The sequence below is a fragment of the Calliopsis andreniformis genome, chromosome 9, assembly GCF_051401765.1.
Source record: "Calliopsis andreniformis isolate RMS-2024a chromosome 9, iyCalAndr_principal, whole genome shotgun sequence".
NCBI lineage: Eukaryota > Metazoa > Arthropoda > Insecta > Hymenoptera > Andrenidae > Calliopsis > Calliopsis andreniformis.
Window position 1 is genome coordinate 18,987,508 of NC_135070.1, and position 17,721 is coordinate 19,005,228.

At 43.7% G+C, this 17,721-nt stretch overlaps 2 protein-coding genes and 1 long non-coding RNA gene across 6 annotated transcripts; 1 reads left to right on the forward strand and 2 right to left on the reverse strand.

The window, feature by feature from the left end:
- Positions 1–164: 164 nt before the first annotated feature.
- Positions 165–4,321, reverse strand: Cart (Carcinine transporter). 2 transcript variants are annotated; one of them, XM_076385465.1, is made up of 11 exons: positions 4,137–4,321; positions 3,451–3,672; positions 2,658–2,831; positions 2,473–2,576; positions 2,245–2,399; positions 2,001–2,169; positions 1,689–1,937; positions 1,049–1,263; positions 779–960; positions 518–696; positions 165–435 (listed from the first exon to the last, which is right to left on the reverse strand). In XM_076385465.1, exons 1-11 carry the CDS (start codon positions 4,206–4,208, stop codon positions 216–218), a joined length of 1,941 nt encoding a protein of 646 aa, XP_076241580.1. In that variant the 5' UTR covers positions 4,209–4,321; the 3' UTR covers positions 165–215. The 2 variants fall into 2 exon arrangements, with proteins under 2 accessions (XP_076241580.1, XP_076241581.1); XM_076385466.1 differs by lacking the exon at positions 3,451–3,672 and having other exon boundaries at positions 4,137–4,319.
- Fs(2)ket (Importin subunit beta Fs(2)Ket) lies at positions 4,315–16,207 on the reverse strand. 3 transcript variants are annotated; one of them, XM_076385464.1, is made up of 6 exons: positions 15,939–16,207; positions 15,307–15,365; positions 15,040–15,222; positions 14,615–14,968; positions 12,530–14,541; positions 4,315–4,445 (listed from the first exon to the last, which is right to left on the reverse strand). In XM_076385464.1, coding segments are annotated over exons 1-6 (2,757 nt in total). In that variant the 5' UTR covers positions 16,087–16,207; the 3' UTR covers positions 4,315–4,444. The 3 variants fall into 3 exon arrangements, with proteins under 3 accessions (XP_076241579.1, XP_076241578.1, XP_076241576.1); XM_076385463.1 differs by lacking the exon at positions 4,315–4,445 and adding an exon at positions 11,487–11,625; XM_076385461.1 differs by lacking the exon at positions 4,315–4,445 and having other exon boundaries at positions 12,526–14,541.
- LOC143183765 (uncharacterized) lies at positions 4,340–11,840 on the forward strand. The gene is made up of 3 exons (XR_013002662.1): positions 4,340–4,438; positions 5,243–5,465; positions 11,722–11,840. It is a non-coding gene; the product is annotated as an uncharacterized LOC143183765 (long non-coding RNA).
- Positions 16,208–17,721: the final 1,514 nt, after the last annotated feature.

A 17,721-nucleotide genomic window follows, 5' to 3' on the forward strand; every position in this document is an offset into this window, starting at 1 on the left:
TTGAAATCGAAATCTTGGTGTTGAAAAGGTGGAAATTCTTTTTATAGATTAATAGAATAGCTAGATTAATAGGTGATTCGAGGAATTTGATAAATGACGCTCTTCTTCCTAAGGCTGTTATTAAAAGTGCCTCATTTGGTGAATTCCCCAATTAAAAAACCAGATCGTCTTTATTTGTCCCGATTTTATTTGAAACACGAAGCTCGATTGAAAGTCTAGAACCAGTAAGTCATCTTGATGGAGCCATCGGAGTCCCGTTGCGTGTCCATTACGCTGGACTGCCGAACCAGTCGACGCACGCTTGCATTGCTTGGTCTCTGTTGGTCCTCTAGCAGCCTTTGAGGAATCGGAGTGATCGGAGGTTCGGGTACCTCGTGCATCTCCACTGTCTCTCTAGCGGATAAGTCTTCATAGGAAGCAGCGGCTGATGATGGTCTGAAAGGAAGAATCAATGAAGGACAAGATCAAGGAGAAGCTAAGGTTTTACTCGAACGATTTCACTATAGGCGGATCATACTTGATTGGAACGCAACGGAAGCAATCTGCACAGGTCCAATCCTTTCCAAACAGTTCCCCCTCCTCTACCGTCTGTGGCAATCGATGATGTAGAGTCTCTGGCAAACGTAATCCAGATAGTCCTCCAATGACAGACACTACACCGAGGATCACCAAAGGTAGTACTAAGTTCTCCTTACCCTAAAAAGGGAAGAGATTGATAGTCAAGGTGCGTCTACCGTTATCATACGGTGTCTCGATAAGCTTATTTACGATCACTTACGAGATAAGTAATAAAAGGAATGATAATAAGTCCAAGACCACTGATGTACGCAGAAAAGCCAATCGCTACGCCGCGCAGTTGCGTAGGGTAAAGTTCACCAGCGAATGGATATATAATTAGAAAGGAGGCCGATATCGCGGATTTTGATAAAAGAAAAAGTATCAACGTAGCCACGACAGCATCTGAAAGTATTTCTCTTGAATTAATGTTTCTTTCGGATAAAATGCTTTTATTTTCTAGGCCCTGAATTGATTAGATAAATATTAGTACCAGATGACAGGAGAACCGTGGCGATGCAAGAGACTCCAGCCACAACCATGCATAAGCAAAGAGGCCATCGACGACCCCATCGATCCATCACGATCCAGCAAGCCATATAGCTCGGAATTTCTGCGAGGGATGAGAAGAAAAAGCTCAGGTGTTCCTCGTTCCCTAGTGCTGGCCCGTAATATGATAAGCCAACGTACACCATGTTATTGGCGAACCTAAAGGACAAGTCAGAGTTCAACAATACTTTCTCCTTCTTCTATAAACTTTAGATTGATAGCTTGAAGGTCAAAGTGATTCATATTATTCTATTTTAAATTTTTTTCTTCTAGATTAGACACTTTAATTATTCATCATTAGATTCGAATCCGTTTCTATGAATCATTTCCAGTAAACATTTTAATTTACTGAAGTTATATAAAGGATTAACCTTGATTCGATCAAAGCAGCTTCCAAATTGGATTCCCAGTATTCAGATAAGGGAGGAAACAACAGTGAAATCGTACAACGATTTCGTACATCAATAACAGTTTAAGGAAATCCCTGATCCAAGATATCCAATTAGATGTAATTACTTATTCATCGTGAAACGGGGTTCAAGCAAGATTTGTCGACCTTATCAGCCACTTGGACTTTGATTTACCAGTTTAACGTAATCAAACACGTTTTTAAGCGCATGTTAGGCGTCTTGAAGAGGGAGAGAACACCAGGTCCGCTGCGTAAACGTTCCTCCTCGCTTTTGGACCGTGACATCATCATTCGTTGCCGCAATTTTTGCGTGAAGGAAGTCGGTAACGCTTTCCCATTGATCTTGGCGAGCCTCTCCAGAATGTCATTCGCCTCTCCTAAACGACCTTTTGCCAGCAGCCATCGTGGCGACTCTGGCAGGAACCTGAAATGATCTTAGACGTTTTATGATGACGTGAAAATGCATGAATAAGAAAACTATACTCACCACCAGTATAAGAAATAAAGAAGGAAAGGCCCACTTGTAGTTACTGCTAACGTCCTCCAATCTCTTATCAAGTAGGTCACACCTGCTAGCATACACAGACCCATCGTGTAAAAGCTGCACGTCATTACAGTTACGAATGACCGATAATTGGGTCCAACCAGCTCCAGCGCTATCGTGCAAGTTAGAAAAACATTAGATAATGTTCTCAGTAAAAATTGAGTTTTATTTGAAATCGAGCTCTTACATATGATAAATGGTATCTGGTAAATCGCTGGTATGGTCAAACCAACGACCATCCGTGTTGCAGCCCAGGTCCAAAAGCTATTCGACATGAACGTCAGAAATCCACCTGTGATCAGCGTCGCCAGACAGGTGAAAAATGATAACCTCCTACCAATTCTGCACGACCCAAAGAAGTATAAGATAAAAAGTTGCAGAACATATTTTAAAGGTGAATGGCTATATTCTTTACCTGTCATTTAGGGTGCCGAAAAGGTATACCCCTATAGGACCTCCAGTGTTGAGGGCAACCAATCCAATCGTCGGATAAATCGCTTTATCGCAGACTAGATTAAACTGAAACGTTTTAATAGTGGGTTCACTTTCGAGATTAAATGCCTATAGTCATGTAGAATAATTAAAGGAAAGTAAATGTACGTCTATAACGATGGAGGACGTTATTTCCGAGGTCTCGTATTCCCAACCGTGGTCACAAGGGATAACAGGCCATGATGTATTCGGCATAATCGAAGCTGTTGTCACGACAGAGATGTTCTCCTTGGTCCAATCGATATCGTATCGTGTGCATTGACTGTACGTTTCATTGTCGTCCTAATTACGAAAATGATGGTTACAAGGACGCAATAAATGGTATATGCTTAGGGGAAAGGGACTGTACTCTATGAACGGGGGATGATGTAACTAAGTAAATACGATAGAAGGCTTTTTTCTTGTTTTTTCAACCTAGAGAATATTCTCTAGAACACAAGAAACACAAGGTAGTAATTAGAATAAAATCAGCTAACTATTTCTTCACCTTATTCTCTTCAAGGATTCACTACAACACTATTCCTACAATAATATGATGAATAAATATGAATTAATACCCAGCCTAAAAAGTAGCTCAAAGGATTATTTATACTCATCTCTGAAAAGGTACTTACTATCCCATGGGTTATTTTCCCCAATCTACTATAGTAATCAGCATGTTAATTACAAACTAACTTAGCAAGGTAGTGACTTTCAACAACCAATTGATTTTTCTCCGACTGTAGCACCTAACAAGCGCAAGAAAGGCAGTAGAAGGATTTAACTTGATTAGCCTTGAATTCTTTCATCAACTGTTCAACTATACTACTGATCTTCGACACGAAAAAGCTGACGAACGAGATTACGGATACAGCAATAATTAGGTAGCATCGATTCCTTGCACCTAAAACGACAATTGCACCTGACTGGTCGGTATCCCGAGTCTCCTTCTACGGGAGACATCCAGATTCTCCAACCCGGGGACTTTGCACCAGTGGGGCGGCGTGTCGGCCATAAAGAGCTGATTGAAGGCGCAAAACCCACACGGGAGACATGCAGGCAAGCAAACAAGCCAGAGAAGTTGCTTCTGGTAACGACCGAACTCGCCGACGATAGGCAGCAAATCATCGAGATCGAAACCATCCTACGATACCAAACTCCTACCTCTTAATCATAACGATCAACCAATCTTACAAAGACAACAGAATCCCGATTGCACAAAAAAATAAAATGCAATCAAATGTAATAATTATCTTCGATAAAAATGACAAATTGGTTCAATAAGCAGTTGCGCAACTCGAAAATACAGTTTCATAAAAACAGGATTAGTCTAAATTTCCATGTCAATGTTTCTTAAGAAAAATCAGTCACAGCATTACTAACTTTTTGAATGTTAATGTAACTTAGAGGACATGTAAGAACATAATTTTTTGAATAAATGATGCACAGATGAGTCTAAAAAATTAGTGTTTTAAGAGATGATTTCACCCCTTCATAAGTTACCGAAAAAACCTCTTGCGTTACATTTGCCCAAAGTTCCATTAAAATCAGACTACCAGAATCGGGGTACTTTTCTTACTAAAAAAGTTGATTGCATAGAAAACTTACTTCATCGTCGGCCGTTCCATTCGCTTTACCGCTAGTAGCCTCAGAAGCCTGATAGTCATCCAAGTGCTCCATTTTCGTGAACCTCGGCCACGACTACCGAAACGTCGCCGATACCTTAGAAAAGCGTTACGTGACGTGTATTAGCTACCTTCCGAAGACGGTTCGACCGATGTGCCATTCGTTCCATCCTGCCGTGACTTTTCTCCACCCTCGCGATCGCGAAACGACCAGGGTCGAGCGAGTGGCAGCTTCGGACCGGGTAAAGTACTTAGGATAGTGTGCCAGCTCTCGCAGTAGATTCAGTAAGTTCTGGTAAGACACGAACCCAAAAGGATTTGATGAATTAAAAATGAATTGCGTCACTGCACGACATTCACCGACTTCGATTATTATTCCTTTCTTAAGACACTTGTTACCGCATTCTCTCAAAAAATAAAATGGAACAAAAAGTCTAGAATTATGCAGAAGACTTTTCTGAACGAAATCAGGGGCGTATCACTATGTTTTTAATGAACAAAGCTATAACTGTCGCGAACATTAAGCGATTCGTGTTGCTTCGTAGTTTAGTCAGCGATAGCAACGATATCGTTCTCAGATTTCACCGATTTTACCGATTTCAGAAAGTTGACTTCGGTTCACGACTTTTAGTCCTCGGAAAAGGAACTTGCACGTGCGTTAGCGCCGCGTTTCACGCGCGGAAAGAGAGGAAATGCGGGTGATATGAGTTGAGCGAGTGGCGCGTGCCACGGGGTGTGCCCTTCTAATTCAATTGGGTTAAGGGTACTTAGAGGAGATTAGGAACACTGCTGACACATGCTGTGCGTGGCGGCCGCGATTCATTCTTCGATCTCAACGCGTGACTTTCTGCGTCAACGAGATATCAATCGGACGATATTTTCATCCCCTATTTTGCCAATAGTTTGCAATCCCCCATGATCTTTATTTCAGGGTTACGTAACGCTTATTTCGATACAATTTTAGGAATCTTCTGTGGCTCCAGTAGACTCAACTTTCTTATACCTTACAATTTTCGTTAACTTATAGTCGAAATATTGAAAATAGAATGATGATGTTAATGCTAATTGTGTTTTTATATGATATTGAAGATCACGAGAGTTCTTGGTACGAAGGTGTACGGCTTCGTTTTAATCTGGAATAATCCAATCGATGAGGTTAAAGAGGCGAAGATATACGGGTGATTGTTCACGGGTCGTGCAGTTTCGGTTGCGACGAGACAATAAATTCTCCTCGTTCTTGTCGCGATCGCGGATACCTTGGCAGGCTGAAAACGGCGAGGTCAAGGTGGAAAATTGTTCAAAAGACTAGAAGGTACGCAAGAGCGACGACTGGTAATAATATGGCATCACTGCGTGTGTACAGATTCGAATCGAATTTATTTATGGGCAATTTTTGTCATTCGTTCTCGAGAGAGAAAACAGAAACCAGAAGTTCGTGGAATTCTCGCTTTCTTCTCGATCATACAAGATTTTTCAACGAGACGTAAAACGCATTCGTGTTTCTTTTTTTATTTTTGTTTCTCTTTTCTTTTTCATTTTTTTGTTGTTGTCAAGACGACGAATTGAAGTTGCGATGTAGTAGTCGAAATGATTCGATTACTCGTATGGCACTGTCGCTTGGCGATTCGTACTTTAATCGTTTCTTCTTGCACACACAGTCGGTCACATTAATGTTTACGCGAAACGACTGACATCCGCGAAATTTCTCGATAAGCCCGATGAGATACGATATTAATTTGAATTTTCAACTCTGTACTAATGAAACGAAAAACAGAGCGTGTTGGGCTGATTTACTTGGCGCGACCTTTGAATTTTAGCGACGTTTCGCGGTTCGACGATTCCTATCTCCTTTTTGCGCCAATAAAATCCCGTCGATTCATTAATGTGACCGATCATACGTTTGTACACACTTCTCAAGGAATCATCTCCCAATCATTCCACGATCGCTCCGCCATTCAGATAAGCGATGTAGCCGAAGTCACATAGTCGTTGTCATTTGGAAATCTTTCACAAAGGAACACAGGCTTCGCAGACGACCACACGACTGACACAAACCGAAAAAAAGAACCGAACACGTAATCGTATCTCGCGCTACCCTGGCTGTGCCGCACCCTCTCCTATTATTCTACCGTAGGAAATTTAAATACATTCTGTAAAATCTTCGAGATAGCAAAATAAAGCTTCTTCGTCGCTTTTACCCCTCCCTTTACTTTGAGCATCGCCCCCCACCCACCCTTTGACTGTCGCGTTAGTAACTGAATCGGCGGCTCCTTCCGTTTCCGTCCACGGAAGTAATATGCAGTCCTCGCGATCTCGATACCGATTTGTCGAGTGCATCGAGAGGCATCTTAGCGATCGAGCGACAATTCGACGTCGCAATGGTTTGAGAAAATTTGTATTACTGAACCGTCGCGAGAATAGGCCTTGGTGCGTTTAGCAGTATTGCCGATTTTGATTTCGAGAAAGGGATCGATGATCGACGCGGAAATCGAGCGCTGGGAAGAAATTGGAGAGGGTGAGCAGAATTACACTGCAGGCTAAAACAGGAATCCATCCAACACTGTCGTTTATTTCGTTCACGTTTCATCATTTTTGCTTCAACCCACGTTTATCGCCCGAATTCTTCACATATGCGTAAATTGTATAATTGTTGGTCCGATCGTCGATCGGCAGCATTCGACAGCATTCTCTCGCATCGCCACATTTGAAAATTCAATCTTCTCACGCGCTCACTTGTGTTTTCTCCTCTTCCTCTTCAGCATCACCTTTCTTTCTCGACTCTCTTTTTTTTGTGATTTTTTTTAGCATAATTTTTTGTTTGTTTGCTTTTAATTTGTTTGCTTCTCCTTTTATTCATCTAGGTTTAGATCACACGGTATGCACGGCAATGGTCGATGATCGAGCGGACAAAAAAAATATCGAAGATACGGATCACCGTGATACACACAGGCACACACAGCACACACGGCCATCGATCTTCGTCACCCCTACCATTACCGTGCACGGATTTCTTACGCTTTGGAACAACAACAGCTTGTACGCGCGCGCGTTGGCCTCGTGTTTCGCGACTGGGTCGTTTAAAAAATATTATCGAAAATATTGTCTCGTACGTACAACGACGCCCGCGGTTCAATGAACGAAGAACGGAGAACTTGTGCAATCCGGCAGTATCGCTGAAACCGTTCGAAAAATAATTCTCCCGTGATCTGCGTGGACTCTTTCCCCCTTTATATACATATACATATACATACATATATATTCTATTTTAGCGGTTCATATAATTTATCCATGGAACTTCCTTTTTTGTCTCTATAAGTTTGCTTATTAAGGATTTCAGTGACCTCCACACAGATTAAATGATTCCCTGTTGCGGACAGTTCTCCGACCTTTACCGCGTCCACGATACAAAATTTATATAACTTTCATTTTCATTTTTCTCCCTATGTATTTCCGTTCTTTGTTTCTTGCATATTTTTTGTATGTTTCTTGTTCTTCTTCATCTTCTTTACAAATCGACGATTACGTCCCATCCCGAACGTGACGCCGCGATTCACGACGAATCACGAGCCAACTCTCTCTCATCATCCCTTCACCAATGATTCTCTCGTTCTCTTCTAAATCTCTCTCACTCGGCTTTTTCTCTCTTTCTCTCTGTAAGTCACTCTACACTCTCTCGCAATCTACAAGAACACACCACCAGTAAATCGCGTTTTTACTTCTTCACAGCGCACATCATCACTGATACAGCGTAATGCACACGCCTTTTAATTATTCTTATATACCTAATACGCTCTCACGTACGTTCCCCTTTTATCGAAGCATCGCACGCACTCTAGGAGTTTTCGACGATGAAAAGGCTAACAACTAATAGTTCGATACGATATCATCGTGTATGAGTTTCGTTCGAGGAGCGCGGCTCTGTTTCCCGATCCTCTCCCGCGATCCCATCCCCCGTGATAACGCCAAGCGTCGTGCACGAATGCGCGTGTGTTAGGCTAGCGGCGTGACTTCGTCCTTCATGTCAGAAAATCAGGCGAAAAACGAAACAATCGAAGCGTTGCTCATTGAGGGAGAGAATCTTCAGTGATAGCGCTCGAGGGATCGCGGGAGCGATCGAGTTGGCGGGGAAAAAGGAAAAAAATGAAAGGGGTTGCAGGGATGAGCAGAGCCGCGACTCCCTTCAGGCTAGAACATCGACCCCTCGCACACGAGAGTCTCTCCAAAGATCACAGTCGCGTATATTAATATAATTTGTCTGTATTCTTCTCGTCTTCACTTCGTTCCACGGTACGGCCGGCGTTCCATTTCCCACCTTCCTTTTCACGTTTTCCAACCCCCTTGGGACCACCCCCTACCCTCGCGGTGTTCTCCGTTTTCCCCTCTCCACGACCGATTCCCGCCTTCACGCGTGCTTTCCTTTCCCTTCTGGTCGTTTTCGCTTCTAGGCTCTCCGTTTCCCCGTCGGCGGACCTGATAACGTGACTCGCAATATTTCCTCGGGGATAACTCGAGAAAAGAACGGTCAACTCTCGATTGATCTTGCGAATCGGATGCACAGGCGAGCGATCGAGTTCTTTAGCGAGACGCGAAAATTCGCGCGCCGCTGTCCTCTCCGTCGTGGTTCCTCTCTTTCTCACCCTCGTACATCACTCTTACTCTCTCTCTACTTCGTTCGCTCCCCTTTATAGCACACTCTCGCTCATACTTTCTCGCTTCCCATTACTCACTTGCTATGTGGAATGTAAAAGAAAAAGGATACTTTGCGCCTCGGCATTTCTTTTCTTCTATCACTCTTTCGTTTCGTATGGATCTGGAACCGACATCTTGACAGATCGGTATTTAATATCGTTAAAAGACGAAGCTGCGCTCGAAGAGGTTTCGGTGAATGGAAGACACCGTGTTTCGTCAGGCGGAATTTCGAAAGGATCCTCCCAGCGAAAAGAAAGCATACGCGCAAAGAGATCAAAGTTTAGGCTCCAAGTCTATGCGATTCTCCCTCACCCCACCCACCCTCCCTTAGTTGCTCGTCTGGTTAATAGACTATAGATCGATCTTCGTTTTCAACCCCTTACACGCTAAGTTTGGCAATATCGATCGCAACGGTAAAAAAATTATATATGTATATATATTTATTTATAATCAGACGTGGAGCAGACGCTTCTTCCGCCTTTCCTCGATATGTAAAATCGTAAAAAAGATAATCAATCGAATAAAAAACACCCCATCAATTCCCTCATATTTTTGTTCCATTCGTGTTGTCTTTCGTTGTCGCGCCAATGCATATGTGTTCTTCATTCTTATGGTTTTCCTGGTTTTATTTCATCGAAACACGTTCGCCCTGTTTTCAAGCGGTTCCCTTCGAGATTGAATCTGAATCTCGCGGCGATTGTCAGGCGATTCTGTTATCCAATGGTTCGCGCAAACGAAGCGTTCTCGCCGAACATAGAAGAGAACGAAATCGCAACCGAAACACAGTCGAAAATTACGAAAAGACCAGTCATCAGTGCGCTTCCGCTGGCAAAAGTATTTGGAATGCATGGCACTACCACAGCCACGTTTCGGCCACGTGACGTAACTTCGCATTATATTATTAGAGCGACCGAGCGTCCATTTTAATCTTTCGCGTAAAATCTTGCTAAATACCATTGGCGTGAACCTCGAGCAAAGGCCATGAATCTGCGAAAAGGAGAAAAGAAAAATTTTGCCTCGTCGAACGACACCGAAACGACCTCAACTCCCCTCCGCGATCGTCTTCAGGATTCGACGGGATTCTCGTGCAACAGGAAAGCAAAAGTATTCCAAACTCCGCGACCCTTGCGTGACCAGGCATTTGAAATATCCCAGAATCCAATGTCCGGCAGCGCGGAGAGTTCAATTTGCTTTTGACTTCGTATCGAACCGTTTTCCTCCGATACGACAGCTGGGCTATGTCAATTACCTTCTTCGTTCAATGGGGCCAGCCGATTCAACGCGATCACAGTAGTCAAACGACACTGGAATAACGTACGAACAGCGAGAAACGATTCACCTGATCTTCGACAAATGCCCTGTACCATACAAAGCCAAGAAAACGACTTCAACTTTTTCGCGAGCCAGACACAATCTCGATATCCACGAATAAGGAAAGGTAAAGACTAACGTCGAGAAAGTGCTTGGACGAAGCAACGAGGCGACCAATTATTGGCAGTGCGAGAAGCTCTCGTACGATATTCTGTTTCGTTGACGACTTATTTTTTTATAATACCATAATCGCGTGAAATCGTTCTCGAAGGTGTTAGTTGGGGCTGGAGTTACTCGATCTCGTTTCTCGCAATTTTCAATTCGCGAACGTTCAGGCCGGACGAGGTCTTCGGTACAACTCAATAACTTATGCCAGCAAAATATTAATTTTAATGAATCAACAGCAACGGACATTCACATACGGGGGGAAAAGTAACATACACGTCATCATACTACAACTGATCATATTAGATTCTCGCGCAGCACGATCGGACCATGGGTCACCAGTCTCCCAAAAAAAATCTTCCCGATCTTTCACACGCTCTTTCTCTCCCTCCCTCCCTCTCGGTGCTCACTCGAGCGCGTCGGCTTCAAACGATCGTTTCTAGTGCTCGGTCGAATCGCACCAACGATCGTTCAGGATCTATGGCGCGTTTCGACTTCGTTGAAGAGCAACGCGATCGTTCAGCGAGAAATCTTGAAATATCGGGCACGCTTCGCTGACGAGCTCTAGACTGACCCTAGAGCTTTCCAACGAGGGTGTTATGATCACTTTCTCTCTCAAGCTCTCGTTCTTTCATTGGTGACAACAATTTTATTTCAACAACTTTCTCTCCCTCTCACGCTTACATACATAAAAAAAAGGAAACATTCTCTCCCGTTCAGCTACAGTAACAGTCTCTCTTGGTCTCCCTGTCGCATTCTCTCGCGTCTTCTTCCGTTCAATTCGCCCTTTCTCTCTCTCCCTTTCTCTCCCTCTCTCACTGGCCACGATCACCGTCCATCGAAGTCGTCCTTAGCTCAGGTGCAACTTCTCAGTCACGCGGATAGAAGCCCCAGGCTCGTTATCAGGCATACTTGCATCATCGGAACATCATTATCATTATCATCATCTCAGCAGGCTTCGGCCCTGGCGCTCATTCATCGGCAACATCCACTTGCACTCCTCATCATCCGTGGTCTTGGCATCCGGGCAGGCAGACAGGTAAATATCTTATTTTTTTTCTCTCGACCGTATTTTATATGCATAGAGAGATATTTGGGGCTGCGCTCGGACGTCGGTATATCTCGAACATACCGTCGCCAGACAGGGACACGTGCAGACTCATCTCACCCCATCATCGTCATCGCTTCGGAACGCTCACGCACATCCATCAACTCGCATCCGCACCATCCAATCTTGTTGTCTTTGTATTGTGTTTGATAGCTTTCTAGTCAAATCAAATTGCACGACAGTACAACCGTGGGGTGATCTGTAAACAACAAAAGCGAGCCAAATATCAATAACCGTCGCTCACCGCTGATTAAGATACTGTTTTTTTTTGTTTTATAATTTTTTTCTGTTTTAGGTAGGGTTTGGTTCTTTATCGTGTGCACGTACCTACGCGCGCACCGAAAGAAAGAACAGAGAAGTAACGATAATATACGGCAACGTACGAGATTGACTACTGTACGGTGTGGGGGCAAATTCGTAGGGCGATCAGAAAAGGAGCGACTTCTTTCACTGAAGTGAGTCGAAAGCGAGGAATAAGATATTGTACCGACCAAAGCTTTGTTTTTAGGCAAATCGAAAATTTAAATATTAAATTTGTTATACTCATAGTGGAAATATACTTTCAATAATTTCAAACTTAATTTCACTATTTGCCACGTGTTCTTTAACCTTGCCAATGAAGTCAAAGACGTTACGTAAACATGATAACGATTATATTATCTCACCACGAAATGTACTCTTCAATGAACACTGATAAATCAATTTTTTCGAAGACATAACTCTGACCAAAGAAACTTTTTTGTATACTTTCGACTTGGATTTATTTAAGAAATCGTCCTTCTCCGATCTTCTACAAACATGACGCTGTAGTGCGCCTAATATCGTAACTACCTCTCAACCCTTAGTGCCCTTATTCTCCATAACGTGTCTGTCAGAATAATCTTGTTCCATTGAGAGCTGGATCGCATCAATGGAGTAATAATACCGTAAGATGGAATAGGGCATAGTAGAAATGGATGAATGGGGTGATTAATGAATGAATAGATACGGATAAAAACTGGCTGGGGTGCACGCACCACACATCGTTCACACGGAAATGGTTTTAATATAATAAAATTAAAATAAGAAAAAAAAGAGTGAAATCGATGGAAAAAGTTACTCACCAACTGGACGCTGCGTTTGTAGCAGTCTTGAGCTTTCGAATCTCTTTGGCTGCCCAGCTGGCCAGAGTTCTGGTCTTCTGGGAGCGCGATCGTCTACCCTTGCTCACCAAATCGGTGAGTGGTTCAGTCTCCACAATTGGCAACAGTTTCGCACCAAAAACGGTGACCAAGTCGCCCAGCAGACCCACCGAAGCAGACACGTTGCCATCCGAATGTTCTGGATCTTGAGCTATTGTCGTGATGAACTGGATAATGAAGGGCACGTGTGGCTCTACGAGGGAAACTGCGGCGTCTGGGCAAGGATTCGAGTTGTCACCGCGCAGCCCCTGCACTATGCCTGTGTAAGCCTCGAGAACACCCTCGCGCAGCTCGTTCAAATAGTCGATCATGTCATAGTCGTTTCTGTCAACCTCTGCCTGAGATGCTTGCGCCAACGTCCGGAGGACAACGTCCAGGTATTTCTTGAATTCAGGCCCGATACTTAACGCAATGTCGCCGAAGACGGAGAAGATCTGAGGCTTCACAGAACGATGGACTGTGTTGTTGCCAAGGTTCTCGAGCAACAGCGTCATAATCTCATCGCAATAGGGCAGCATTTTGCTCTTAAGTGCGCGGCAGATGTCACCTGTGAGGCCGACAGTGGCACAGCACACTTGATACTCTGCGTGATTCTTCAAACCAAGGCAGAGGTACGGTTTGAACGCGTCCATGTACTTGAGGAAACCCTCTCCCAAGACTTCGACTAAGGTAGAGACTGCCATAAGAGCGTCTTCTTGGACACCTTCTGCTTTGCAAGAGTTTGAGTTGAACATGGACAGCAGTGCTGTCATGATCACGTCAGATATCTGCGGGGCGTCCTCTGGGGTGACTTTCCGTAACACGGATTGCAAGGTGGCGCACAGCAACGACTGTAGATCGTTGTATTGGGTACGATCCGAGTGTGTTTGGATATGTGTCTCCATTTGCAGGACCTGCTGCAACCTTTCCAGGATCACCATCGTCGTCTTCTGTACGGTCACGTAACAATCACGTGGAGAATTCTTCACCATCTCCATCAGAGCTTCATATGCGGCCGATCTTAGGTTAGCTTGTGCTCCATCTGGACGATCCGTTGTTTCCAACAATCTTTCAATGATAAAGTCAAAGTACTGAGACATACAGTAAGTTTCTGGCTGTTGTCCGTCCTGAGTTTCTGCGGATTCGTAACTTGCTTCTGCGAGACCTGTAAATGCCCAGCAAACGTTCGCTGCTACACGAGGCTCTGCTTTCAGACCATTTATCAAAGCTTCTAACAGAGGTTTCAAGAAGGTCTCGTTAATTGCTGCTTCTGGTATGAGCTCACAGATTCTACCAAATGTCCACGCAGCCGTATCCCTCACAGCAACGCTGCTGTCGTACATTAGTTCAATAAGCGTTGGCATTGCTTGCTCAACCAGTGGTTTGACAGTGGCAGGTTCCAAACCACCAAGAATTGAGCCGAAAGCCATCAAAGCAGCGTCTCGATACCTCCAGTCTGGGCTCTTGATATTGTCCTTGACGAATGGAAGAACAAATGGGACAATAGCTTCCTCACAACAAGTAGATAGTAACATTAAACACACGCCAGCTGCTTTTGATGGATTCCAATCGTCCTCATCATCGAATTCCTCTTGCTTGGTGAGCTTCTTCATCAAAACAGGTACCAGGTATTGCAAGGCACCCTTCGCGTAATGCCTTGATACTTTTACCGGCGGTCGGCCTACGTCTGAAGCTTCTCCCTCTTCCATTGATAAATCTACTTCTTCATCCGACACATTTGACCAGAACTCAATTCCTTGCAGTGCAACTTCATCGATGTCAGATTTCATGGCCTCCAAGGTAATAGGAAAGAGTGCTGGGGCCATGTATGGTTCCATGTACTGATAATATAAGGACATAATTTTTACAAGACACTGTAAAGCAGCTACTTTGACTTGCGTGTTGGGAGATTGTGTTGCCTCACAGACCACTTCCATAATGAAATTCCTTTCGGACTGGAAATATAAAAATATAAATTAATTTCTGTTCTGGATAGAGAAATATCATAACTTCTTAAATGACACTAACCTCTATCTCAAAATTTCCTTTGGTAAACTCTAATGAGTTAAAGAGAGCACTGGTAGCTGCAAGACGTACATGATTCGAGGTACTAGATCCCTTCATGCCGTGAATAATTGCTGTGAGAATTTGATTAGACTGTGGTACCAGAACATCGCTTTCTATTTCTTGGCAAATGTAACCAATGGTTTCTAATGTTGCCTCCTTCATCATTTCTGTGCTGTTCGGATTTGCAACATTGTTGACTAGTAGCTGGATAATATCGCACCACTGGCCAACAGGCAATTCGGCAACTGCAACATATGCAACACATTGTGCTGCCGAACTTGGCCTATTGTTCTCGGTACCAAGTGCTCCTAAAATCTATTAACGAAGAAAAATTATATTTCTGTAATTACTGAAGTTCCATGCACAAACAAACCAAATTCCCTTACATTTTTCTTGATAAACTCCCTGATCTCTACAGGAATCTCAAGCCAGCGTTGCTGATATTGGAACTTTAACTGGGGATCTTTGGACGTAAGTTGATTCTTGAGCTGAAGACCTGCTGCCATACGGGCAACAGGACTAGCAGCGGCAGTAACCAGCACGCCGCTGAGTCGTTGCAAGAACTCATGCTAAAATACATAAAATTCAAAAAATCATCTCTCCCCAGTCTTAACAATCTCAGAACATCTGAGAAGAAAATTAAACAAACTTACAAGATTAGTTTGTGCTGCTTGCTCCAGAAAATTCTGAGCTGCCTCCAACTCATTTTTGTCTGCAAATGCAAATGATCACGAACCATAATTAATTTTGGTGCGATCAATTCGCAAATGTCACGCCGCGAAAGTCCATGGCAAAAATAGAGGTTAGAGAGACACGATGCACTCGTACTCGCCGTGCCAACCGACAACGGGGACGTGCAATACGAATAACCGTCACATGGGACAATACTTTTTCGGTCGTGAACAAAGCCCTTAGCAACAGCCAAGCAGACCACAATGCACCGTATTATCGCCAAAGCGGGAGATTCCGACGAAATACCGACTAACTGATAACGAGAAATTCGAAGCAGATCGGCGGGGGCATAAATTCAACGTCGATACCGAACGCTATACGAATACACCGGAACGGAGTACAAAAGGGACGCTCACGCGGCGAGACTTCACTTTCGCAGGCGTAGTCGACGAAAACGGGTAGAAATTTCTCGCGAAGCATCGACAGAAAAGCATTCCGAGGAATCGGGGCCGAGAGCAAGGTCAAGGGGAACGAAGCACGAGCGAGAACAGTCAGGCTCGATTTCATGATGTCGCCAAAGGCCGAGAGTTCGGATTAATCAAACGAGACTCACCTGACGAGACGGTCCTCTCGAGGACCTGGATCAGTTGCACCGTCGTTGGGTCCATCTGCATGATTTCGGCTTCTTTTAAAGCAAAATACTGTAACTTTTTGTCCCCTCGTAGAAATATCTCCTGGTCGCAACCGGCGGACGACCACATGTAGCCACCACCGAATCAACTGGCTCGACGACCTACCCCCCCTTCTACCAACTTCCTGCCAGTGCTCGGCCTCTGCTTCCTTCCACACAACGTGCGGCGTAGTGATATCCGCGCTCTTTGATATTCTCGCGCCTACCACGCAGAAGGCGAACCCCTCTGCCCGATCGAAATCAAACGATAACACGCGCGATGTATGTTTCACTGTGAATCGACTGCTATGCTCGTCGATTAGGCTCCGTCGTGCGAACTTACAAAAGGCACTGTCACGAGTGTCACGTTTCCCGTACCGATCGTCGTGTCTCCTCGAGCGCGGACTACTTTCTGTGTGCGCTGACGAGTTTGTTTCGCGCATGCGCGTTCCACGACCGTGAGCGCCATCTGCGCCCGCTGCCAGCGCTCTTACACATGCGCGCTGGGGGCAACCGTTATGCCAGCGAATTTTGAAATGCACGCCGTGCAGCTGCACGTTACTCTGGCGAATCGCATTCGCGCGCTCGCATTCGCAGGCAACGCGAACTGATCTACTACTGTTTCTGAAATAGCTGAGAGTTTGTTTATTATTGATTTTTTTCTAAACGGTTTTTGTGGTTAGAAAAGAGTAATTTTGTTCTGTGGATGTGAAGTTTTCGGAATAAGTTGTTTTGTTTTTTTTGTGTGATGGAATTTTAGGGATCTTATAGAAGGTGTGAATTTGTTGGGAAAATATTTGGAATTTAGTGTAATATTTTATAGCGATATTATCTAGTATACACGTGTTCTACAGTGGAAATTTATTCTTAGCATAATAAAAAAGTATGCAATGCAGTCCTTTTTTTACTGATCCTTTCTGTTCATAGAATAGACATAAGTAAAGGATTGTCAGTCATAGTAGAAACTAGAATAGCGAAAGAAGTATTCTAAAAACTTCAGGTTTCCCGGGCTAGTATTATGTACCAGGTGTACTTTATGCTAAATCGTTAGGACCCTCTAAGGGTCCCGTTCCCTTCGGGCTATTCATCGCTATTCCAATACCTGTTTCATACCAAGAAGTTGGTGAAGGGATACAATATGTCGGGGCACCTCGGAACTTGTGTAACTGAAAGAGAGAAGAGGCGGCCGGTTATTTTAATAGATTTAATGAAACGATATACAGAATACATTTGCTTTCGTAACGCATCGCAACGCATCGTCCGCGTGCCTTACCATCTATATCACATGTCAATTTTCTTTATTTATAAAATATAATGGTCACAATGTTTTCTCTCACACCGTTCCTTTGAACTTGCTTTCTTCATCGCATATTGAAAGTATATATAATATATTTTTTCATTTATATTTATATTTATATATATTAATCATATTTATATATATATATTTATATATTTATATGTATATATTATACTGTATCATAACATTATCGAAGCGAGAGGGAACTGTGTTTGTGGTTCGGCGCAGAATTACAGCGAATCAGGCCGCGGAAAGAAGGTTTCGTGAATGTGCGCGCGTGTAAACAACTCGAATAATAATATTTTACAATATCGAGAGCGTAACAAACATTGAATATCGACGGTCGTAGGGCTGAAAAGGCCGGTGATCGGGAAACTTCCTGTTAGCAATTCCGTTTATTGTCGTCGCCGAGGAATGATATTGCAATGG

Coding starts and splice junctions, on each gene's coding strand:
- Cart (XM_076385465.1), bottom strand. CDS start 4,208: ATGGAGCACTTGGATGACTATCAGGCTTCTGAGGCTACTAGCGGTAAA. Junction 2,170..2,244: donor CCAGATACCATTTATCATAT/GTAAGAGCTCGA, acceptor CTTGCACGATAG/CGCTGGAGCTGGTTGGACCC. Junction 961..1,048: donor CACGGTTCTCCTGTCATCTG/GTACTAATATTT, acceptor AAATACTTTCAG/ATGCTGTCGTGGCTACGTTG.